Source organism: Bombus affinis, chromosome 7 (assembly GCF_024516045.1).
Source record: "Bombus affinis isolate iyBomAffi1 chromosome 7, iyBomAffi1.2, whole genome shotgun sequence".
NCBI classification, from domain to species: Eukaryota; Metazoa; Arthropoda; class Insecta; order Hymenoptera; family Apidae; genus Bombus; species Bombus affinis.
In genome coordinates this window covers 14909134-14933382 of record NC_066350.1, presented here as the reverse complement: position 1 = coordinate 14933382, position 24249 = coordinate 14909134, and the positions used below count along the sequence as shown (strand labels likewise).

The window sequence follows — 24249 nt, the reverse complement described above, 5'->3', positions numbered from 1 at the left end:
TATTCAATGTTGCCAACGATCATTGCAGAGATTTACAAAGTATAGGAATATTGCAACAATTTTCAGTTCCTATCAATAAAATTTTGAATATACCCGGAACTATTAAACATTATCGAACGCAATATAGTACATCGATTTTTTTTTATTAAGAAATCGATAACAAAACTTGTCGATCAAATATTTGCGAATGATTCGAGTAGTCGAGAAAAAATATCGATTCATAAATTAAGTCTGAGATGCATTACATACTGCATCTCTAATCACTATTGGAAAATGCGTGACGTAGCGATGGATGCGAATGGAAATGGGAAGCGTGATCTTCCCCGAATAGTTCTACAGCAACGAATTATGAGTACCGAAGTGAGTAAATGCTTTGTCAACTAAGTGCGAAAATCCTGCCAAAAATAAGTAACAATTATCGGCGTGGATCAAGTTGTCTCTAACCTTTTTGACAGAAGCCTATACTACTTAATGCCTGGATTATCACAATCTGTTTATCAAATCAAACGATACGTGAATAACGTCTCATATCCTTTTCTGAATAATAATCGTTGAAATTAATATACATAAAATGGTACATACAATACTTATAATTGATATTTTATTGAAGTAAAAAGAATGCTAACATTTAAATAGTAACAATTTTGCATGTCCTTTTTTTTATTTTTATGTTTAGGAAACATCTAAATCTACGGATTTGGACTTTGTTTATGACGATGCGGATAAGCATGCCAATGAAATTGCTGAATTGTACAGCTATTCAGAACAGTCTGAATTACATGTTAACCTCACAGTGAGTATAGACGTCCTCATAATACTCTATGAAATACTAACACAACACGGATGTGTTTATCCCTAGGCATTTGAAGAGCAAATGGAATTATATAAATTAAGACCATGGTGGCAAAATTTATCAGAGGCACAACAGAAATCTGTAATTTACAAATTATTAGATCAGTTAGAGGTTTCTAACAAACAATTAAGAATGAAGGCAGCAAGGTGCATCTTGTATTTAGCTCAAGGTTGTTGGGCTGAAGTGCAGTCTGATGAAGAGCAACGAGAATGGACCAGAACAAATGTTATGTTATTATATGAGGCTGGAATTTTTCCAGCATTTGTTGAACTTCTTAATATTGAAATTACGTATGTTGCTTCTTTATCATAAGAGAGTTTTATGTATCAGTAATTTTTTATAACTAAAATTTTTTATTCTTAGGAATAGTAGGAGAACTGCATCTGCAATGAGGAAAATATCTGTTAGTCTTGATGATTCCACTGATTTAAGAGTAATTTTGTCTGTTTTGTATATTATAACAGAGGTGATGAGGGAAGAAATGAAAAATTTAGAACATAGTATTTATAAGAGTAATGTTGAATCTTTCAAAGAAGATTTAATAAATCCATATGGCGAAGAGTTGCTTATAGTTAAACTTCTTGGCATGGTGACATACTTCTGTAGTGGAGCAGCTCCACATTTTCCAATGAAAAAAGTTCTTTTGTTGCTGTGGAAATTGATCTTGGTATCATTGGGTGGTATTGATACACTAAGGGAGTTAAAAAAACAGTATCGCGATGAAGTTGGTCTTGATACACAACAAGAAGATACTTTAGAAGTTGCCAAAACTATGAGAGCTAGTTCTCCTCCTGTCAGTGCTGCAGATTTGATTGAAACGCAAAATCAAAAAAAGAATCATAGATCTTATCGACGAGTATGCTATATTTTTGTGTAAAATATTATTAAAAATTTCTATTTAATAAATTATTATTTGACAATTCATGTTTTCAGTTTCTAATGAAACAAAGTTCATTGGATGAACCAGGCTTGGGAATGGAATATGAAGGTGCAGAAGTGGGAAACAATACTACAAACAATGAAGGTGAAGGAGAAGCTAATGTATTTATGAACCAAACTGTTTTGACTCAGTTACGAACTTACTGTCAAAATGAGAACAATCAGCCTCCAATAAGACCTGATACCCCACAACTTACTAAGGGAAAAAGTAATATTTTTATAAATACATTTCACTTTCACGAAGCGAAAGAATGAAAGAGATATTTCCTTAAAAATATGACATTATTTATTCAAAGCAATATATATTTTTCATAGGTTTACCATGGACACCAAAGGTGAGACAAAAGGATGTCGACACATTTCTTGAAGCATCAAGATTAAAATTTGTTGGTTACAATTTGGAAGGAGACAGACAAAGTTTGGCAGGTTTACCACAACCAATACTTGAAGGTGTTAATACACTTAAAAGAGTAAGTTAAATTATCATACATTCTGTACTTATAAATTTGGAGAAATAAAATGTATATCTTTATATTTTTAGCATATGTATACATCTTTAGCTGAAATCCAAATCCAAAAAGAGGAACAAATGCTTAGAAATCCTATAAGCACTCCAAGGTTTCCAATTCGTCAGACACCAACAGAAATTGTATATCATGCTATATTACCATTTGTACCGCAATATATGATAGCACTATTAAAGATTTTATTGGCTGCTGCACCCACCAGTAAAGCTAAGACAGATAGTACCAATATTATGGCTGATGTCTTGCCAGGACAAATGCCGTAAGTTTATAAACTATCTATGTGGAAAATGTATACTTTAAAGATTTTTTAATGTATAAAATGTCTTTATTTCTTGCAGCATGACTGTTTTTCAGTCTATGAAACTTGGTATTGATGTAAGCAGACATAAAGAAATCATTGTTAAAGCAGTATCTGCAATACTGCTTCTTCTGTTAAAACATTTTAAACTAAATCACATATATCAGTTTGAATTCATGTCACAACATTTAGTATTTGCTAATTGCATACCACTTGTTTTAAAATTTTTAAATCAGAATATTCTAGCTTATATAGAGGCTAAAAATGTGTAAGTTCCATTTACAAATGCAAGTCAATCATTAATGCAAGTGTACTTAATAAGTGCGCTTTTCTTTACAGTATTCCCATCTTGGATTTTCCTATGTGTGTTATTGGAGAACAACCAGATGTGTCCCTAGATAATCTTGAAACTGGGGATAATCTACCATATTCGTGGAGAAACGTTTTTTCGTGCATTAATTTATTACGTATTCTTAATAAACTTACAAAATGGAAACATAGTAGAATTATGGTGTGTATTATTTTTAATTGTTATACTTGTTTATTTACTATGATTGTTTTAATTTTATCTGTCTTTATAGATGTTAGTCGTTTTTAAATCAGCACCTATATTAAAACGTACATTAAAAGTCAGACATGCAATGATGCAATTATATGTCTTAAAATTACTAAAAATGCAAACTAGGTACTTAGGGCGACAATGGCGGAAAACTAATATGAAAACAATCAGTGCAATATATGCAAAAGTTAGACATCGTTTGAATGATGATTGGGCTTATGGCAATGGTAATGTATTCTAGATAATGTTTAATATCATTTTAATATAGAATTTGTATATTTAAAAGCAAAATATAAATAATTTATTTTATTCTTTATTAATTAGATCTAGAAGCACGACCTTGGGATTTCCAAGTAGACGAGTGCGTATTACGTTCTTGCGTTGATCGATTCAATAACCTACGATACACTAATATTCCTAAGGACAAGGATATGGAACCTGTTGATAATTCTGTTACATCAGTACTCGGGGTAAATATGGAATTAAGCGATGAATTTAAACAACATTATGAATTATGGTTACAACAAGAAGTATTTCAAAGAAGTATTAATTGGGACGAATTATTGGATCCTGAAGGGTGTGAGATTTAAATTTTTAATAAGTGTAATATAATATATATACATATATAATATTAAAATCGTATTTTCGTCAATCATAGACCTGGATCAAATTTTGACGTTTTTATAAATTATATACTATTGTGAAGTGTTCAGAAAAGACATTGCCATATCGATGCATTGGAAACTGAATTTGGTTTGTATACATTGATCAGTGAGTAATCCTAATCTAATGGACGTTTAAAAAAGAGACTAGTGATTTTTTAAAGATGGTTTACAAGATAATGTGTAATTTTTTTACATTTATTTGTGTGTATTTAATTCAATGTGCATTACTTGTAGCAATATTTTATTATTACTATTATAGTTGTAAGAGAATATATATAATAATCATAAAGAAGTAGGGTAACTTTATTCAAATATATGGTTCATACCGTTCGCATTCATATTATATAAGTTTCTGTAAATTAAAATGTTAATTTCCAATAATGTAACAAACTGCGAATCGTATACCAGCTGGAACTTCCTGTATTTTATATAATTTTTATATGTACTCTATTTCATTGTGACTCGTCATTGCCTAGCAATACTATTCATCATGATACGGTATTTACAAACATATAAATGTTAACATGTATAATGTATTAATTTAATTTTAAATTGCATTTTTTTCTTAAAAATTTACTAATTTTGTAAATTATATATGTTTTGTTCCTTATTAAATGTAATGAGTGTTTGACCTGTGTGTTACGTGTAGGTGATCTCTTTATATGAGAGAGAGAGAGAGAGAAAGAGCTGAATAGCAAAATCACTTGTATATAAATTCATGATGCAAAACTGTATGAAGCGCTCCTATGGTGCTTTCGTCTAATAGCATTATTTCATTTGATAGATAAATATTTAAAATGTAGAGTATATAAATTATAGACTGAATATTCAACTTTCTCTTACTTATTTATTGTAATGTATATTTAAACAATTTCAACGCAAAGTACCACATAATTTATGTTATTTTATTTACTGTACAGGATATTTCATGTGATTGGCGTCATGTTTAAATCGTCAAGAGTAAAATAAAATTATGGTCTACATACAAGTTGTAATTTTTAAATGGTTAGAAAAGTTTTTAAAGAATTATTTACAAATTGCTAAATTTGTTGTATAAAAATATATATGTAATATATACATATAACATTATATATCTACTATAAATTGTTTCCTGGAATGATATATGTTTAAAAATGAAACAATCACATTTTATTCATAGGTACTTCTGATATAAATATTAGCCATATGTTTGAAGTCTTTCAAATACATATAGTAATATCTGCACACTCTTTAACTAGTAGAATATATTTTACACTTAAAGGGTGCTTCAAAAAATAGATAAATTCAACTTCTTAATAAATTAAATGCATAAATTAGTTATAATGTGTGTATAAAATTTCGGAAATCACCGTACACACTTTAATGTACGATATGTGGAATGATTACAGATGATGATTTGTGGTATAGTTTTTTGCGATCTGTATAGTATATGTATATATTTTACAGTACTAATGTTACAAAAATCTTAGTGTCTCGCCCATTTGTACGAACCGTAATAGTTGAAGTTATTTGTTTTCGCCATTTCATCGGCTTCTTTAGGTCCTCGTGAACCATAACTAAATTTGAAGGGTATAGAGTTCGTTATTAGTTAGAAAAATAAAAAACAAAATTACTGTTTTGATTGACAGAAAGACTAAATTACCTATATGGAACTGGTTTGATCTTTTCATTTTCTATTCGATGAAGCAGAGGCGTGAAAATTCTCCACGCTTCCGAAAGTTCATCGTTACGTACAAAATGCATTTGCGAGCCGCAAAATACGTCCAAAATTAATCGTTCATACGCGTCCGGGAGTTTTAGGCCCTACATAATCACACGTATTAATAGAAACATCTCTAAAGTTTCTATATACACATAAACATAATAAATAGGGAATCCTTGAACCTACCTTGTACCTGTAACCATACGTAAGGTCTAATTCCGTTTCCTCCATGTCGAACGCGATACCAGGCGACTTCGTCATCATTTTAATATACAACGCTTCACCTGGTTGTACTCTAATTACCAATTCATTCCTCTTCGCTTTTCCATCGAATATATCACCAGATACATCCTGATATTGTATTCTAACTTCTGCTTTTCGTTCATTTAACGCTAATCATAAATATACCACCACATTAAAAAAACTGATCATATATTAAAAAATCAATCATTTTTTTTATCAATATGCTTATATCATTTTACCTTTCCCACACTTGAGGATAAACGGAACACCGTCCCATCGTTCGTTATTAATTCTTAACACGGCGAGAGCGAATGTGGGAGTATTAGAACCAGCCGGTACAGTTGAATCATCCAAATAACCAAGTCGAGCATCAGGATCAGTCGATTCAGGATTACCAACGTATTGACCTAGCACAACATTCTCCAATTCCAAAGACTTTATGCACTTCAGCACTTTTACCTTCTCGTCTCGGATGTCATCTGGATGACAAGACACCGGCTTCTCCATCGCAACCAACGATAGGATTTGCAACAAATGATTTTGCATGACATCCCTAATGATACCGAATTCATCGAAGTAACCGCCTCTTCCTTGTGTACCAAACGGTTCTTTAAATGTAATTTGTACAGAAGCAATGTTATCCTTGTTCCAGGTTGGACCAAATATTCGATTACCAAATCTCAGAGTCATCAGATTTTGAACCATTTCTTTGCCTAGATAATGGTCGATACGGTAAATCTGATCTTCTCTAAATAACGACGCTAGGTGATCGGATAGATATTGCGACGTAACTGTGTCACGACCAAACGGTTTCTCTATAATCACTCTGGTCCAGCCTCTTTAAAAGAAAAGAAATGCATATATATTTTATATGACGTCGATTTTAGTATAAATTGTAAAGTAATTGTGAAATATATGCAACTCACTTGTCACTCATGCAAACGTTCCTAATATGTATGGTTACGCTTTCAAAAACGCTCGGCGGCAAGGCCAGGTAGAACAGTCTGTGAGTGATTTGATAGTTTTGTTCGTATTTTTTCAGCTCATTGTTCAGCACTTCAAATCCTTTCTGTGAATCGTACGTACCAGCGACATAGTGATTCAGTTTCCAAAACTCCTCGTATTTTTCCTGCTCATCTGGTTTCACTTTCATGTATGGATGACACTTTTCTCTTAATTGATCTACAGTCAGGTTTGTGCGCGCGTAACCGAAGAATGTGGTAGGTTTTGGTAGAAGATTGTCTCTGAACAGCCACCATAGCGTTGGGTAGATTTTTTTCCTCGCCAAATCACCCTAAATTTAGCATAAAATTTCTCGGTTAGTCTTTTTTGGTGTAAATAACTTAACTAAAAATAACTTAAAATCTATATATTATTACTTGGATTTATTAGTTATCTTTTTTATCATAATTTTTTTTAACTAATATTCATATTATTATTTCTATATTTAGAAAGAAAAATTCTACTTACAGAAGCTCCAAGGGTAACAAACACGTGAGGGTACAACCTATCGAAATGGATACCCTCAAGATGATCCATTTCATCCGATTTCAATGATTGCCTGATGAAGCGCAGGCTTTCCTCTGTGGACATTTCTGTAAAACAGAAGAGATCGTCGTACAGAGAACTTGCGTTACTGACAAATTAATTTAAAAATAGCTATTAGTATCACGGAGCTGGTACGCGTCAAAATTGATTTGAACTTTTCACGGTTCGAAATATATTTTTGCTGGAATATCACGCGTAATTAAGCGTATTCGTTGTTAAGTTGAATATTTAATGGAATATTCAATTTCATTTCACAAACAGAAAGAAAAATTGAAAAATTAAGGATTTAAGAAGGACAAATTAAAAGGAAAGGATATGAGATACTATGAAATTGGACGCATCAAAGTCATTTTAAAGTCACTGGAACTTGAAATACTTGTTGTCGCGAGTTCAAAGAGCGGAATTAATTAAATACACGTGTAGATAAAATAACGAAACTTAGTCGAACTCAAATTACAAAGGTGAAATTTTATATTTAGTTAAGATTTTATCGTTGAGTTCGAAGCTTAAGAAGATGATTTGTTTGAAAGCAATATTTGCTTTCTTTTAAATCAAAGATTTAACTATATATAGCTTTGTAATCAGTCAACATAGTTCTCTTAACTAAACACTTTTATCTAACGAAATTAAAATTGTACGGAAGCTTGCAAGATTCTGATATTGATAAATATTGATAATGATTGGGTAATAATCTAATCACAACGGAAAAGATATAATAAAATATATAGAAAATCGTAATTATATTTTTTAATTTCATAATACTAATATAATATAATATAATAATAATATTTTAATATAATAATAATATAATAATAATATTTCTTTTTATTTAATAATTTTTTTAAATTTTATTATTCGATCGTATATTGAAATTAAAACGAACGAATAAAAGGATAACATCATTGATTAAAACTTATGTGTTAGTACAGTACCATGGAATACCTAAACATGCAAAATGTATGCCGAACATATGTATTTAAAAATATACGTTTATTATTCAAATTAACTTCCACAAATCTTACGTAACGACAATAAAGTTGACCATAACGTGAAACATTTTTTTATCCAGCACACAATATAAAAACGCGCGAACATGGCATTGAATAAAAGTAAAAAATATCGGTAAAAAGTCAAAAAGTAATTTAAAAAAAAAAAAAGAGCTATCACGTTCAATAATACGTATCAGCTTTCGAATTCAAGATATACGACTTATATAATATTATTAATATTCTATATAATGTAAGTAGACATTCGACTCAAGGGCTCCAATTCGAAGCACAATTTGCGGCCACAATTTTATGTACAATTAAACGAATCAATCGATTTATTGATTATTTATAAACAACAGCATTGAGATCTCAGTCAAATTAAGAAATATCAATTCTTTGATAATATAAAATTTTCTGTCTTAAGCGTTTCTTTTTTAATAAATGTACACAGTCCAATATAATTACTTTCCTTATCGCTTATCCATGGTTAATATATTCTTTTCTACGAGCCATATTTCGACACACCTCTAAAAATGCACCGATAACAAAAAATGGAAGAAAATAATCCTTATAAGCACTTTAACAAAACTTACTCATCATTTTGACGAAAAATTCCTTAATAAAAGTTTGTGCAGAAAATCAAAATTTTCCCGGAAACGTAACCCGATCAGAAGTAAAAAAGAACGTCCAAAGCTCACCGTGCGCTTCAACTGTTTAACTCGAACTAATCGTCACGATACTCACGATCGACACTGTCACTATTTTACAGCCTCGGAAAGATGCAAGGTTTCGAAGTAGGAACGTACCTGGACGCCGGCCGAAGATAATTGCGGATTAAGCTCCATAAAGCAAGGAAGTATCTCAAATTCTTTGTATTTTTCTATCCCTTTCTATCGAGCTAACAATAGAAAGAATATAATATTTATGGTCATACCACAAATTAAACTCTTTATTTATTTCTTTACGATGTTTACATTGAACAATACCTTTACGAAAAGCATTATTTTTCTGTAATTTCTTACTCTTTTGTATTATCTTTTCTTTTATTCTTACTGTAAATTTATTTTAACAGTTTTGTATTGTACGCATAAGAAAATGATAAAAAAAATAAATGGTTAATTATAACGAAAACGTAATTTCTTATCTGTTTTCACATGTAACTGTAACGGATAAGTACAAATATAAATCATAATGAAATTGCCACATATCATATCGATGTGCGATTACATAATTATAATATTACCGTTTTTTTTATTACAGTAAATTTCCAATTTTTTCCTTTTAGCTCGCAAATCAAAATTCATGTTATCATAAGCTTATTTCATTCGATATCTTCGATATATGTACAATTAATAAATTAAATATATAATTTTATCTACTTTTAATAACAATTGGTTATTAATTAACTTAGTCTTAATGGTACATTTACGAACTTCCTTCAAATGATAGTTACGAAAACATGTTAGGGACTGAATTAAAAAGCAAGGAACATTTGTTATTTAAGAGTCCTGAGAATACCTAATATTACCTGCGGCGGTGCGTAGTAGAGACTACGAGTAGAAATCAAGGACATGATAATGTGAAAAGTAATAGTTACAACTAATCATTCAATATCGAACTAGCTATTCATTATTGAATGTCAAAGTACTTTTTATCAATAATACACATATTTTATTAATAATAAACAGTAACTATTGGCATGTTATGTTGATCATTGTTACAATACGACTTGATGCATTATCAGGTGTAATTCTTATGTAGTAACTTGAGTACACACATCTTCGATCATTTCTATATTTTTTTGTTATTTAGTTCGTTTTTCAGGTAAACTTATATAAAAAGATTGTTTACGTCAATAAAGTTATGTCACGATCAACATACCTTCCATGACATCAATTTACTGTGAAAGCGTGTATGTATGTGCTACACATGCATATGACACATAAAATGGCCACGTGTGAATCTCGTAAGAGCCAATGACTTTGCAACAAAAAGTGAGTCATAGTCATATCCTATGTGAGTTGGTTGACGTTTGTTGCTCTTGGATAGTGTCAGAAATTCTAATAGTATTCATAGATAGATTTGTTAAACAAGATATATATCCTAGTACCGTTTTCATGACCAAGCTTTACAATTTATACACGTTCGATAATATGCTAAACAAATCAAAGCAACGACGTAAACTTAATCTTCGATTAATACACTGTAAGATAGATAACGTAGTCTGACATTCTCATTACTGTGAATACAAAGATTTTAATTAACATTTTATGTTAATTTAATAGAAATTGAACGTGTTTATGTATCTTTGGTGCATATAAATATTGTATAACCTCTAAGTATTATTGTAGTGAATGAAACGCATAATATCCGGACTAAAAAAAAAAGCATGACTAAGAAATAAAAAACAAAATTACACTATGATCTTATACTGAAGTATAAGAATAATATATAGTACGTTATCGTGGAATTTTAATTTAAATTTATTGTTTTGAAATTTATAATTTCTATATAAATATCGTTTAATTACGTAAATATTACAAAAAAAATTTATTTATTTGTACTAGTATCCTTTTTCACCTTTTTTTATTATCATTGCATAAGATAGCGATCGATTTTATGGTATCGTAATTTACTTGTAGGTTAGGAAAATCACGATTTGTTGTTCTACTATAATCTTCGCGCTGGTTCACAAATAAGTTACGAAAAATGTTAAACAACAACATTCCGGATTTTTATTTAAAAATTTTGTAAAGTTGTAGTGGAATTCACTGTTCGATATTCTTTGCGTAAAGAATACTCCACATCTATGTTAATCTAAGTGCGCATAGCCTGATAAGTTTTTTCACGCATTTATCAACAGTAACGCGTGACGTAATACAAAAATCGCGCGATCCATATACGCAGTCTCATTGCTTCAAGCAATTTTCTTAAATCTTCGGACATTTATTCGCGAATCAATCCTCCTAATAATAGATCGGATAAATTTCTGGAAATCAATTTTTAATACATGATACATTTTTATATTTGCAATTCAGTTTCATAAATATATGATACATAAATACATTAGATAACTCAAAATGTATATTCGTATATTCATAATAGGCCGTACCATTTGATGCAACAATTTTCAATGTCAAATTGATGTTGTAGACCTACTTTTCATTCCATTTACAATGACTTGCAGGAATATAGAATGTCACACGCATAAAGGATGCAGTTTATTTTTAAATATTTGTTGCAATAACGCATGTTTAACGATAATAATATAAGACATATAAAACAGTAAAATCAACAATATGCTGTTTAGAACATACATATGTATGAATGGTTTACTGGTAAATATATCAAGATAAACATAATATTAATATCGTTTTCTAATTATTTTTTATCAGAACGTGCTATGAGAAAAAAAATCTAATTGTACGATTCTGCAATGTAAATATACTACCCAAAAAAATAGTAACTTCAACGGTTTCATAAAAATTATACTAGAAATATTACCAATATAATAAAACTTTAGAAATGAATTTAGTATTATTATTTGTTTAGTATTATTATTTTCGAACATATATACACATAAAGGAGAGGTGGCTAAAACTGTTCTACTTTAAAAACTGTACAGAGTAAGCAATGCATTAATCTCAATTTACAATATATAAATGAGTATATAAATGAGTGAAAAAACTTACTTCTTACTTTTTCCATTGTAAACACAAGAAAATATAAAGAATGTAAAATAATAGAAAGTACAACTTCACAAGTATTCTGTTGCGTATTTCAGGAATTATTTGATGTATTTCGAGATGATTATAAAAGATTCACGAAATTAAGGTTACGCTGAAAAACATAATGCGGTGATTCACGCATGAACTGATCAACTGGCATTTGAAAATCCCGTTCGTAAACTTATTTCTTGCAGTACCCCGCCACCCTTAATTTGGGCCAATCTCGTGCTTTTCTTCCTTTCTCTTATTCTGTATATGAAGTTTACGCCTTCTTATATCAAACATTTGAAGAATAGAAATAAACATTTTATTTCTTAACTGTTAAGTATTATTAAGGTCTTTGGATATGATTTTTTATGATGTATATATATATACTAACAATAATATATAATCTGTCCCACAATCATATGAATCATAGGTCTCGATACTTGCTAGGGAAAACCATCTGAAAATTGAGCCGTATCTACTCTTGAAAAATCAACATAAAAGATTGGCAAAGTCTACATTCTTACGAGAGAGAGAGAGATGAATACAGTATCTCTGTCTCTGTCTGAGATATTCATAATATGTCAAGCATGCGCAGAACGACAACCTTCTCCTGTCTTCCATGTTTATCTTTCACAGTTAGTCACGACTCAATTTTCAGACGATTTTCCCTAGGCTTTAGTATCGAGACGTATTAATATGATCGTAATCTGTCCAACAGGGCGAGGCAGTAAACGTAAACAAAATCCGACATTAAACTTTCACTAGTCGGTAATCAATAGTTGCAATCGCAGCAATCAAATTTTATTTACACTTGCTCCTTCGTCTCATTGGAGAGATTGTATAATGTAGTAAATTTTAGTAAAACAAAATACATCCTGTACAATGTCATTTTGAAGTTAATTTATAATAATTATATATAGAATTGAAATTTTGTATGATGTAAATAACAATATAAATTATGGCGCTACTATTAGCAATCAATGTGTTATTATCAATTGACTATTGAGTTGATTCGTTAATCTTTGATAGTGGTAGGCGCCATCTGTTACGAAACGTTTTCCTTTTAAATAAATTGTGATATCAAAGGTATATTGTTAACTGAATGAAATAATTACTTAAAAATGTATTTTTAGAGAATTTTTGATATGTTATAATATCGTATAAGTTGATGTTAATAATAATTAGTGAATTCTATAAAAAATTCAACCTTAGATTTCTTAACCTCATATTTATAATCATTTGATAATTTTTCGTTTCTAGAAAATGAGACTAAGCTCAATATATTTGAGACATAAGCCAAGAGCGGCTCAAAATGTAAATAAAGTGCCGTTTTACGAAGTGATGCCTTTAGAATTAAAAAATAGAGTTTCTGGGGGCACAGTGAAAACTCTTGGTAAACATTATATTTCATAGTATAATGAAATCTTTTTATAACACTATTATAAATAATGCTTTTACGTATTTTAGAGGATAAATGTTTATATGAAATGACACTACTATTTGGATGTTGGAAAAAAGGTAATTTTGAAGATGGCACGTGCAACAATGAAGTAAAAAACTTGTATGAATGTTATAACAAATATATGAAAAATGCTGTTGTAAACAAGGAACTACAAAGAATTGAAGTTCCTGCTCCTAATGCTAAAAATCTTACAAGTAAACAGATTACATACCTTTTACGTATGTATCCAACTGTTTAATGATTTTAAATAAAATGTTAGAGTATTATATAAAAAATACTTTTATTGTCACCTGTATAAAATTCATGTTTTCACTATTATAATGGATATTATATATTAATATATTAGTAAATATATATAAATAATACACATATTAATTAATTTATATTTATAATAATTAATATATAATAAAAATAAACGATAATTAATTTGATTTATACTACAAAAGAGCTTCTGTACTAGTCTGTCTATTTGCCTGTGCTTGCAAACGTTTGACACTTAATCGTGTACAATAACCTATATATGGATAAAAGCAAAATGATTTTAACCAACTGTATTCAATTTATGTTATAGCAGAAGATTACAATACGTACGGACTGGATGTTTTGTAGAAATAGATGTAGTTTCTTGTATGGTACTTAATTGATGTTCAATGCGTTTTAGCGCTTTATAATTTTCTACTTGGTCATCTCTGTAATAATAATATGTACAAATTAACGTAATAGCACAAAGAGTGAGAGTTATTTTTCTATACATCCATGTTGCTCTCACTAAGCTGTCCTAAATTAAGAAACAAAAATTAATTTCTTTATGTTTGCTGTTTAGTAGTATAAAAAAAATAATATTAATAATACTTTCATAAATCCAAATCTATATTACCTTATTGTCAATGGAATGATACACATTATCATAATATTGAACCAACATTCGTTCTGCAATAATGTTTAAACTTAGGATCGTGAAGAGAGTGATTCTAGCATCCGCAGTTCTCTTAGAAGAACTAAACACTGCAGACAAAATACAACTGATTGTGTAAAACATAATGGACTGAAACCAAGAGACTTCTCCGACGATCCAATTTTGAAATGTGCGAACATATGAAAAGATTTGGAACAATAATTCTCTTTGATCTTTTGCTGATTCTCTATAATTAGTAATTTTAGACTACCATTGATAGAAATTTTATTTACTACGTGTAAAAAACTTTGATGTACTTACTTAAAATCTCTAACCAGGTTGTTAACACTTTCAGAAGAAGACTTTAATACAGAACCAAGTTCTTCTCCATGTGATAAAAGCTTGTTTTGCATTTGTAGACTCTGTTTTTGACTTTCAAGCATGTTTCCTTGTATTTCTGAAGCTTCTAACAATTGCTCCCTCATCCTAGAAGAAACTTGGTATAATCTGTAATAAAAGAAAATAATATAATTTTTCCAAAACATATTAGTGGTTAAACATAAGAGAACTTACTGTTTAATGGTATTGTCAGTTTCAGCTTGCCAAACTTCATAATTTAAATAAAAACACATGTGTGTAGTATGCACATAAAATTCATTATACACACTAAATGCCCTATCTGACATATTATTAATGCACTTACTGTAAAATCAATGAATTATTTAATAAATGTAATAAAGTCAATGTATATATATTAAAAAGTATAATAAATTTACCGGCGTTGATTTTCTACATCAATAAGATGACAATCATAAGTTTTATGTCCAGAGTCTTCTAAAAAACAATTTGTCAATTTTAAAGCAATAAGAGCATGCTCCCGATCGTTTAATTTATCACAACTAACTTTTATTGCATCGATAACAGTCTGCCAACAAATCCCATGTTGCGATAAGGAAGATTTTGCTATAAATAATACCAATAATAACATAATTTATATAATCAATTATAAGATTAAAAATGTGTTTTTATGTATAGGATTAAATAATATATACCTTTAATCATTTGGTACTGTTTCTCTCCTAATTCTTTCAATATTGCACTTCCATCAATTGCAAATAAGAAAGAAATAGGAAGGAACAAAAAAATGGTCACTTTATATTCCTTTAATATTTTTAACATTGTGCACGTTTTTCTCTTTAAAATTCAGTATTTGCTTCAACAGTACATCATGTATACTAAAATTATAAATATACATCTCAAACAAGTCTTAATTGCGCATTAATATTCTTTTGCATCAATTTGTGTAAATATATTTGACTGCTGTACTAGCATTTATATTAATCAGGTAGTCAAATGTTGAATAATAGTATACACATTTTTTAATGTACATACACCAAAGATAAATAAGAATTCACTTTGTAATATGCAGAATCTTTTTCTTAACAACTATAAAATTTAAAAAATATACTTTTCATTAAATTTTATATAGAAATTAAATATCAAAGAAAGCAAACATTTCTACTTGTAACGGTTGGAGGCGCTAAAACATTATGGCGCCTTTTTAAATTGTTTACCAAAATTTTAGTAATTTAACTGATAAAATTGTATAAAATACTTATGTTATTTTTACTTTTCTCTTAACATAAACTGATCACGCTCCATGTTTTGCATTTTATTTAGATAGTGAATATTTGAGACTATGAAAGCTTAAAATTAGTGACACGTACTATACAAACCTGTAACATACACTATAATAGCGTTACCATCCTCGCTGAAAAGTGCCTGCACATAGAATATAGTACTGCCGGGTTAACTGACCGGAATTTTGCTCCTTTAAATGGCCATTGCTATCCCCACCAGTTCTTAAAACTACGTGAACTGAAATTCTAATGTTATGTACGCATATATGTAGAATAAACAAATATGTAAAGTTTCCACATCTCACTCATGCTTATTGGAGGAGAGAAATATTTAAGATTTCCTAGAAATATACCTTTTTCTATAATTGGCCAAATGAAAACTCTACTCGTGGCCAATTATCGGAGCATTATACCGTATTCAGTAACAGGACGCAATTCCTGATTTGCGCGCCACCTTGTAGACGATTTTATTATCAGTTTGAAATGTCGGTACATATTATCCATTCTGTTGCAATTTTAAATCATATATATATTTCTTAAATTTTAATATCAGATAGACATATATTTAACCATATAGATCATACAATTTTTTAAATTTAAAACATTGGTTTTACCAATGGAGTACTTACAGATAATGAAACAAAGAGGAATAACAAGGTTTAACATACAAAATGTTATTAAATAGCTGTAAATAGCTGAATACTAAATAACTATAAAATGGGAGCTAGTAAGTGTTTTGCAAATAGTGAGATACATCTAATTTCAGTTTCATCCATTGTTTCGTATACGATACGCGATTCCCAAGGAGGTTTTCGAAAAGACAACAGCAGCGATACTGGCAATCAGCCACTATCTTTTGCCATTGAATTTGGCCGGACCGAAAATAAGTGGTCGGTATCGAGATAGGAACAGTGACACAGGTTCGATCTTCTCTTTCGGGTCTTAAAGACCGGTTTATTCTCCGGCGAGCACCGGACACATTTCGCGGGATCGTTATTTCAACAACAGTAATTCGCCGTGTAATATGTAAAAGGTTTGAGAGAAAAAACGATCTTGTATCAACATTTTATTTCATTTAATAATTTAGCTAATCCTTAAACAACGTTATTAATTCGCGTTTTGTATTATCGAATTCGTATTAATTGGTTAGGTACATAGTGAGACATAAAACAACGAATATAAGGAGATAGTGTTTGTGTATGTCACGAACAATGTCTACACATATCGTTCTACTAATGAACAATATTTCTGCACATACACCTAAAAGAAACGCGAACAAATATTTTCTAAAACCGATAAAACGATGCATCCTCGTAATAACCTCAATGCACATACTGTAAAATCATTTAACGAAATCTACCATAAAAGAGTACTAGTCGAACGAAGCATCGAACACGATAGAGTCAAGAAATTTTTGTAGAAAAATTACGAGTAGCAAGAGAAATATTACTACGTTCGAGCAAAACGAGAAGGTAATCAATCCAAGAAGCCTGCTTGACGTCACTATTGTAAACTGTACATCATGTGAGATTAAAAATAAACGTAACCCGGAAAAGCATTCAGTGTCATATAACTACGATTCTATATCTGTTCCAGATTCCCAGTCAATTTTCCCGCGTCCAGCAAATCTCGTACCAAAACAATGCGGACACGCTCGTTCCCGATCTCCGGCTTTGCTCTAAATCGAAACGCTCTGATCACGATAAAAATACGCTTTGTGAGTGTGACACACTTAGACGCGGGGAAAAATCGATGTCGACCTACGTTGAGTGTCAATGATTAACGACTCGCTTAGCAGAAATTGCTAGCAACAAAGTAAAACGAGACGCTTGTCGATATTCTGATTAATTAGCTCTCGCCTCCTACCGGAACAATCGGATAGCTCGCTGTAATTCGATAGCTCGCTGTTTCGCGAGCGATTTCTGAATTTTGATCGACTTTCTTATACAGGATATCGCTGTATGTATTATAATTTCCACTCTTTCGTTAATTGATTGGTATCAATTATCGGAGGTTAGGGTACGCGAGTATCTCAACGAATGACATGAAAAAACTACACTAGTTGCTAACAGTCTTTAAAATGCTTCCTTTAGAATAACCTCCAGAAAAAAGACGAGAATAACACACGTACTCTGACAGTGCAATTGCTTGCAGAATGCAACTTTAAATAACAAAAAGGTATTACTGGTAATTTGTGGAGGTTTAACTGGAGGGATTTGATTAACTTTAGATCTGTTGTTCAGATTTGTGACGGATACTTCATGATATACTTAATATTATGGTAATTTGAAGTAGTCAGTAACGGCACTTGGATATTTGTAAAGATGGAACGAGCCTGGAATTAGTATGCTTATATGTACATATATGTATTAGGTACATATGTATTACGCTGCGTTAACTAATCGCGAGTCGGGATATTATGCGATCAGTTATCAGGGGAGCCATAATTCTAGCAAATCTCGAGATGCGAGATGCGTAGATACTCGATACGTTTATTTATTTTACACGCAGAACATTAAAAGGCATCGCATCATAAGATCAGAATTAAGAACCGATAGAGATAGCAAAATAACCATTTAACGAGGCAGACTTTTAATCAGTTGTTGTGGCACTATTGTAATTATTATAGATTTGATAGAATGACAGGTTCCTTGTATCGATCTAGCTTTATTTACGACATTGGCCACTTTTTGTTGAAAAAATGAATCCGAATCCTGGAAGGCCTCATTTTTGCACGAAAGAGATCCCGAATCTGTTTTTCATTAAAATCTTTTGCGTTTGTCAAAGAGAAACGCTTAGCTGGGATATGAGATAGCGATTTAAATTCAATAAACTTAATAGGGCGACAAAACATACCTGTTATCAGATTCGATCGTTGGTGCTTACGTTTAAGTATGCGGCTTGTGTTTCCGTCAGGCACGATAATTATCACCCAGTTGTTTAGATCTGAAAGAATCGAAGAGAAGCCTATCTTCGTGAGTACAGGAGCGGAAAGGAACTAAAAGGAGATAAGGACTCGAACGATCAACGCTAAGGAATCATCGACGCTATTCGAACTCGAGAGTCTTTCAATGATTCCTTCCTCTCTATTCAACCACAAGAGGTATAGGTTGGTTTCAACGAGCTTTCAACCAGCATGCAAATTGTTTGTCTCTCCGATTGTTTGTTTCTCCCTATTTTTATTTCTTCTTATTTTTTCTCCTCTTTTTCGTAGTCCAAAGCGAAATACGCTGCTATGGGATAACGATGGAATATTTTTAATCGAAAGAAGAAAGACAAAGATGACAGAAAGAAAATGATCAAACTTCGGTCTTGTCAGATGTTTCGAAATGGTAGACAGGAACTTTGACTAACGACGACGGAGTTCGACGATAGCCTTGGAGTACCGTGATCTCGGTGGCTGGTTCTGATTTTCAGACGGAAATTTGCGTCAATGACGTACAATGAAGATTTAATAGTTTGGCAAAAAGCCCAACGCAACGTTTATCTCTTCAGATGTTACGGAACCTTTGACGTTGTGTCTCGTCTCTTCGCTTCTCTTCTTCTTTTTTTCTTTTTTTATTCATTCAACGGTGCCGCGAGGCAACGTTTCATAAAACTCATCTTCGTTGATTCTTTCCTTCGGTGCGAATAAGCAGATCCATAAATTCTGGACGAGTTACAATAACGGGAGAAAAAAGAAGAAGAAAAACGAGAGGCGCGTCTTTCTCCTCGGAACACCAAAGTATTTGCACGCATATATAAAAAGTTTTCACGTATATGTGTATTGTATACAACATTTTCAAGCTTCACCAACATTGTAACGAATCACCAATGTTATCGTATTATTTATATCGTGCTATTATGTCTGCAAAATTTGAAATCAATTTACGAGTAAAGATATTCTAACGCATTCACCGCAAGCATTAATTAATGCACGGCACGAATAGTTGTCTCGAATACAAAATAAGTGCTGAGGACGTTACCACTGAATATTCAAGTTTCTTGATATAACTGATAATTCATTGTTCACATACTTTTGCCATCTTTGTGAAATATATCTTTGCACCGATGACGAGTATATCTCGTGGCCTCTATACGTACACATTTATTTCAAATTTGTTTCAAAGCAACACGATCATGATATTCTCGTTACAGGTACATCGGTATATTCACAAAAGTTTCTGCAAGCGTTCAAATACTTTCGTGAGAACTTCTACAACATTTATATGGATTGTACTCCTCTCTCTCTACTATCGAAAAGTACACAAGTAAAAAATCCAGAAGAAAGGTCACAATAGCCGATGTTAACTGTCTCAAGCAGCGTTTATTTCGTTTCTTATTAATCAAGTCAGAGCAGTTCTTTAAAAAATCAGTTTCTCGTTCTCGTGACTCTTGGCGAGAACGCGTTACAATTACGCTTGTGTATCGGAGGTTTCCAGGGGTTTCCCGACAAATGTGGCGACAAGACATTTTATAATAACTATCCCACGTGTTTATCACCGCGTCTACACCATTTACACGTCTAATCATCGTAAACGCTCGAATCGTACCATTCATATATATATTCCATATGTATAAGTTGCGTTCTCCTGACGAGAGGATGTACAACGACGGGTTGCTTCCATCCCCTGTTCGTTCGTACTCGAGGAACAGGCGAGCGCGAAGAAAAGGGGTCAAAAATCAAAACAAAAAACAAAAAAAAAAAAAAAGAAAAAAAAAGAAAAGACGTTGAACGCAACAAACGAACATGATTCTCCGCATTTCGTTCACTAATTTAACGTATTTTTATCTACACGTATGTATACGCGCGCACCAAATGCGTATTTATTATAAGATCGTATGCGCGCGTGTTAGAGATCAAAGGTTTCGCATTGCCGCTTAAGAAATCACGTTTTACCCTACGAAACTTAACGTTCTTAATCGCGCGTAGGCTGCGGATTATTATGCGTATTTTAAGGTGAACTCTGAAGGTGAAATCTGAAGGTACAAGGATGCATAGAACGCGTAGAAAGCACGAAACTGTGTAAAGTCTGCAAAATGGAATACTAGCTAATAATAATATTCAACGAGTGAAACAAATTGCCATTTAGATTCCATTTCTTCAGGTGTATTCGTAAATACGTGAAACTGTATAAGAATCCGCAGTCTAATCTATCCGTGGTAGAGCGAAGCACAGGATGAAGAGAACGAATTAACGAACAAAAGACGGTTCATACGCATACTCTCTGGAGACAGGACTTATCAAAAGCGCGCAGTAGCTCGATGGGGATGGTTATTACTAAGCTGCCGCTGCAACTAATCCACGAAATGAGAACGATGATCCGTTCGTGAAAAAAAAAAAAAAAGAAAAACAGAAAAAACAAAGAAAGTAGAAGATTGCAATGATGATAAGTAAAGGGTGTAACATCGTAAAGGTACTAAAGTCAGTCACTTTTCGTTTTAAAATCGTCCGCCATTCAACGAGGGACGATTCGTTTCTTATTTTCAGCTTTTTTTTTATCTTTTTTTTTTTATCTTTCTTTATATATGTATATATATACAAATCGAGGTACACAATCAAATACAAGACGATCATAGATATCGTTAGAGGTCGATTCAATAAAAATGAAGTGTAAACGCAATGATGAAAACGCACGAATCGAGGGATTTGTTTTGTATGGTACAATTGATGCGCGAACGATGACAGGCTAAAATATCTTTACCTCGTGAAAGACGTTATTATTCTCCTTTCTTTCTCTCCTCGTGTGCACACACTCATAATACACGCACATACTCGCATACTCTCTCATTCATTACTTTTCCCATAATTCTTTCTCTCCGTTGCAGCGGCACATGATCGAACGAAATATCTCGCTCGTTCGCCCGCCCGTTTAACGGCGAGCGTTCTGCGACTAAAAAATATAGAAAAGGCCTTAAAGCGGGTAGTACGTTGACTAAAAACGAACGATAATACAAAATACATATTATCGTGGAACGAATGGTACCACTTTCGGAAAACGATCCGCGGATACAAGAATAAAAGAGTTGCGTGCAGAAACGTACGCGTGCGAAAAAGAACATCGTTAAATCGAGGGAGGATATTTATGCATATGCGTGTGTATGTAATATATATATATATACGCGCATATATATATATATATATATATGTAACATATATATTTTGTACAGAGTATTTTTCATTTTCATCGTACAAACTTGTTCTAAGTGTCTTTTACGACGACTCTACGAAATTCTATCGGCAGCATACTATTATTTTCGGTCGTTGCTCTACTATTCTCTCATACTTTTCTTCTATTTCTTCTTTCTTTCTTTCTTCGGACACGGAAATCTTGTTTGTACGACTATCGATCTTACCTTCGCGCGTACCGTGTGTTTTATCGAGCCGTGACACGATCGTTTTGCACATTCGTCGATCGTGCGTGTACAACGCGTTTTTCATAGAAAACAAAAAATTAAAAAACGAAAAAGAGAGAGAGAGAGAGAGAGAGAGAGAGAGAGAGAGAGAGAGAGAGAGAAGTGGGAAGAGAGGATATGGAGTAAAGAAGTAAGATACGTGCGTCCGATATGGATTCGATCGACGCGCATGCAGAGATTAAAAATCAGTTGCGTGTTGTTAAAATTCTACGGTTCCAGTGGCTATCGTATATCTGGTATGAAAACGGTTTGTTTACGAGGCCGGAAAGCTTTTTCGCAAACGGATTAGTTCGACCGCGGCGAACACGCGGTGATACGGTCCGTTGGGAAAGCCGCCAGGATCTCTGTTTCTCTCTCTTTCTTTTTTCATTTCTCCTCCTCCGCCTCTTTCTCTGCTTCTTTCCTTTCTCATTTTTATTTTCGCGACAGATCTTCGAGTCGCGTTCGACCGACCCGTGAAAATCAATCGATCTCCGCGATGCTTGTTCGGCCAATAAAACACACAGTGGCGGCGAGAGGCAGTGTTTCACAGCGAATAAAAATGCACGCTTCGTTGGACACGAAATAAAAGTCATGATACGCTACGGCGCACGATCAATTGGTCGTTCCCTCCGGAAGAGAGACGCGGGTTAAAATAAATATACATCGGAACGCGTCGTTCTTGTCGCTAGGTAAAAAAGAAAAAAAAAAAAGAAAATAAGGACAAATAAAAAAAGAAGACACAAAGGAATTGAATATCAGCGGAACTATCTAAGATCTAGCGGACTTTTTCGTTTTTTTCCTTTGCTTTCGCTTATTTCCTGCTACTTCTTCCTTCCTCCTTTCCTTCTCTTCTTTCACGCTTTCGTTTCTCGTCTTCGTGCAACTTCGATTCGATCAACGTTAGTCTCCCGTTCCACTTGTTCCTTACCTAGTATTACAGCTTATAATCGATTACCACTATTCGCTTAACGATTACTTTATTACTTCTTCTAGCTCGAGCCCTTTGTAAACGCTGTTGGGCGTGTTCCGTCAAGGTTCGTCGCTAAACCACACGAATTTTCACCTGACGAGCGTGATTTCGCCGCTACGATCGATTCATTTTATACGAATCACAGAATCAGCATTACGATCGAACGCGACGACGATTGCGATCACGACGATGACGACGACGATGACGACGACGTTCGCGTTCGAGATGTTCGATTATAGCGGCGGGGACGCGCGTTAGAAGCGGAGTAAAACGGATCGAGATTCCAATCGTGTTTCACTTTTCGAACGATGACGACTGGGCAAGCGAAAGGGAGAAAGAGAGGAAAAAGAGAGGAAAAAGAGAGGAAAAAGAGAGGAGGCAGCACGGAGATTCACCGGAATGGCGAGATCGGAAAGAGGTAAGGTCACGGAACGAGGCAGCCGGCGTTCAACGAACTTGAAGCCACCACGCCGCGCTGATCGATTCGATAAATCCACGTCCCCGGAGATTAATTCGCCAATCCCCTAATTACCGCGCCCGTAAACGTTTATAACTTACGAATGTACGCAGATATGTACGTATTAATTAACAAACTAACTGCCATGATTTTTGCTCCATAACGAAAACAATTTTTCGCGAATATCGAAGTGTCGGTGCGTGACCACCGACTTGAGATATTCTTACGCGTTAATAATATATCTATACGTATTTTGATCGAATTTACCCAACTAAAATTCATAGAATTGTATACAAATTTTAGAAAGAAATACTACGGCAGTTAATAATGGATTAATATATATCTAATTAGAAATCACAGAAAAAGAAACACGATAAGTGTATGACCGTTGATCGGAAAGAAATATTT

General features: G+C 32.5%; 4 protein-coding genes and 2 long non-coding RNA genes across 14 annotated transcripts; 4 read left to right on the top strand and 2 right to left on the bottom strand.

Moving 5' to 3' along the window:
- Positions 1 to 81: 81 nt before the first annotated feature.
- Positions 82 to 4829, top strand: LOC126918438 (striatin-interacting protein 1). Of its 3 annotated transcripts, none has more exons than XM_050726335.1 (13): positions 82 to 202; positions 233 to 360; positions 677 to 793; positions 860 to 1143; positions 1217 to 1709; positions 1787 to 2000; positions 2108 to 2262; positions 2334 to 2578; positions 2658 to 2885; positions 2957 to 3128; positions 3199 to 3403; positions 3501 to 3753; positions 3835 to 4829. In XM_050726335.1, the coding sequence occupies exons 2-13, from the start codon at positions 274 to 276 to the stop codon at positions 3878 to 3880; spliced, it is 2499 nt and encodes an 832-aa protein (XP_050582292.1). In that variant the 5' UTR covers positions 82 to 202; positions 233 to 273; the 3' UTR covers positions 3881 to 4829. The 3 variants fall into 3 exon arrangements, with proteins under 3 accessions (XP_050582292.1, XP_050582294.1, XP_050582293.1); XM_050726337.1 differs by lacking the exon at positions 82 to 202 and adding an exon at positions 456 to 574; XM_050726336.1 differs by lacking the exon at positions 82 to 202 and having other exon boundaries at positions 235 to 574.
- LOC126918440 (glucose-6-phosphate 1-dehydrogenase) lies at positions 4669 to 12217 on the bottom strand. Of its 3 annotated transcripts, none has more exons than XM_050726339.1 (7): positions 12016 to 12217; positions 7257 to 7381; positions 6713 to 7080; positions 6026 to 6624; positions 5730 to 5935; positions 5484 to 5644; positions 4669 to 5397 (listed from the first exon to the last, which is right to left on the bottom strand). In XM_050726339.1, the coding sequence occupies exons 1-7, from the start codon at positions 12029 to 12031 to the stop codon at positions 5307 to 5309; spliced, it is 1566 nt and encodes a 521-aa protein (XP_050582296.1). In that variant the 5' UTR covers positions 12032 to 12217; the 3' UTR covers positions 4669 to 5306. The 3 variants fall into 3 exon arrangements, with proteins under 3 accessions (XP_050582296.1, XP_050582298.1, XP_050582297.1); XM_050726341.1 differs by lacking the exon at positions 12016 to 12217 and adding an exon at positions 9130 to 9287; XM_050726340.1 differs by lacking the exon at positions 12016 to 12217 and adding an exon at positions 8917 to 9090.
- On the top strand, positions 7378 to 9454 carry LOC126918448 (uncharacterized). Its single transcript, XR_007711339.1, has 2 exons — positions 7378 to 8573; positions 9093 to 9454. It is a non-coding gene; the product is annotated as an uncharacterized LOC126918448 (long non-coding RNA).
- LOC126918444 (coiled-coil-helix-coiled-coil-helix domain-containing protein 1) lies at positions 10285 to 13776 on the top strand. Of its 2 annotated transcripts, none has more exons than XM_050726349.1 (3): positions 10285 to 10317; positions 13300 to 13432; positions 13507 to 13776. In XM_050726349.1, the coding sequence occupies exons 1-3, from the start codon at positions 10300 to 10302 to the stop codon at positions 13737 to 13739; spliced, it is 384 nt and encodes a 127-aa protein (XP_050582306.1). In that variant the 5' UTR covers positions 10285 to 10299; the 3' UTR covers positions 13740 to 13776. The 2 variants fall into 2 exon arrangements, with proteins under 2 accessions (XP_050582306.1, XP_050582307.1); XM_050726350.1 differs by lacking the exon at positions 10285 to 10317 and adding an exon at positions 12694 to 13125.
- LOC126918441 (uncharacterized) lies at positions 13765 to 16593 on the bottom strand. 4 transcript variants are annotated; one of them, XM_050726344.1, is made up of 9 exons: positions 16390 to 16593; positions 16124 to 16282; positions 15449 to 15631; positions 15173 to 15359; positions 14970 to 15098; positions 14718 to 14903; positions 14379 to 14643; positions 14093 to 14279; positions 13765 to 14015 (listed from the first exon to the last, which is right to left on the bottom strand). In XM_050726344.1, the coding sequence occupies exons 3-9, from the start codon at positions 15573 to 15575 to the stop codon at positions 13939 to 13941; spliced, it is 1158 nt and encodes a 385-aa protein (XP_050582301.1). In that variant the 5' UTR covers positions 15576 to 15631; positions 16124 to 16282; positions 16390 to 16593; the 3' UTR covers positions 13765 to 13938. The 4 variants fall into 4 exon arrangements, with proteins under 4 accessions (XP_050582301.1, XP_050582302.1, XP_050582299.1 ...); XM_050726345.1 differs by having other exon boundaries at positions 16124 to 16274; XM_050726342.1 differs by having other exon boundaries at positions 16124 to 16593.
- Positions 16594 to 16787: 194 nt separating this feature from the next.
- On the top strand, positions 16788 to 20742 carry LOC126918447 (uncharacterized). The gene is made up of 4 exons (XR_007711338.1): positions 16788 to 17069; positions 17187 to 17508; positions 17633 to 19139; positions 19251 to 20742. It is a non-coding gene; the product is annotated as an uncharacterized LOC126918447 (long non-coding RNA).
- Positions 20743 to 24249: the final 3507 nt, after the last annotated feature.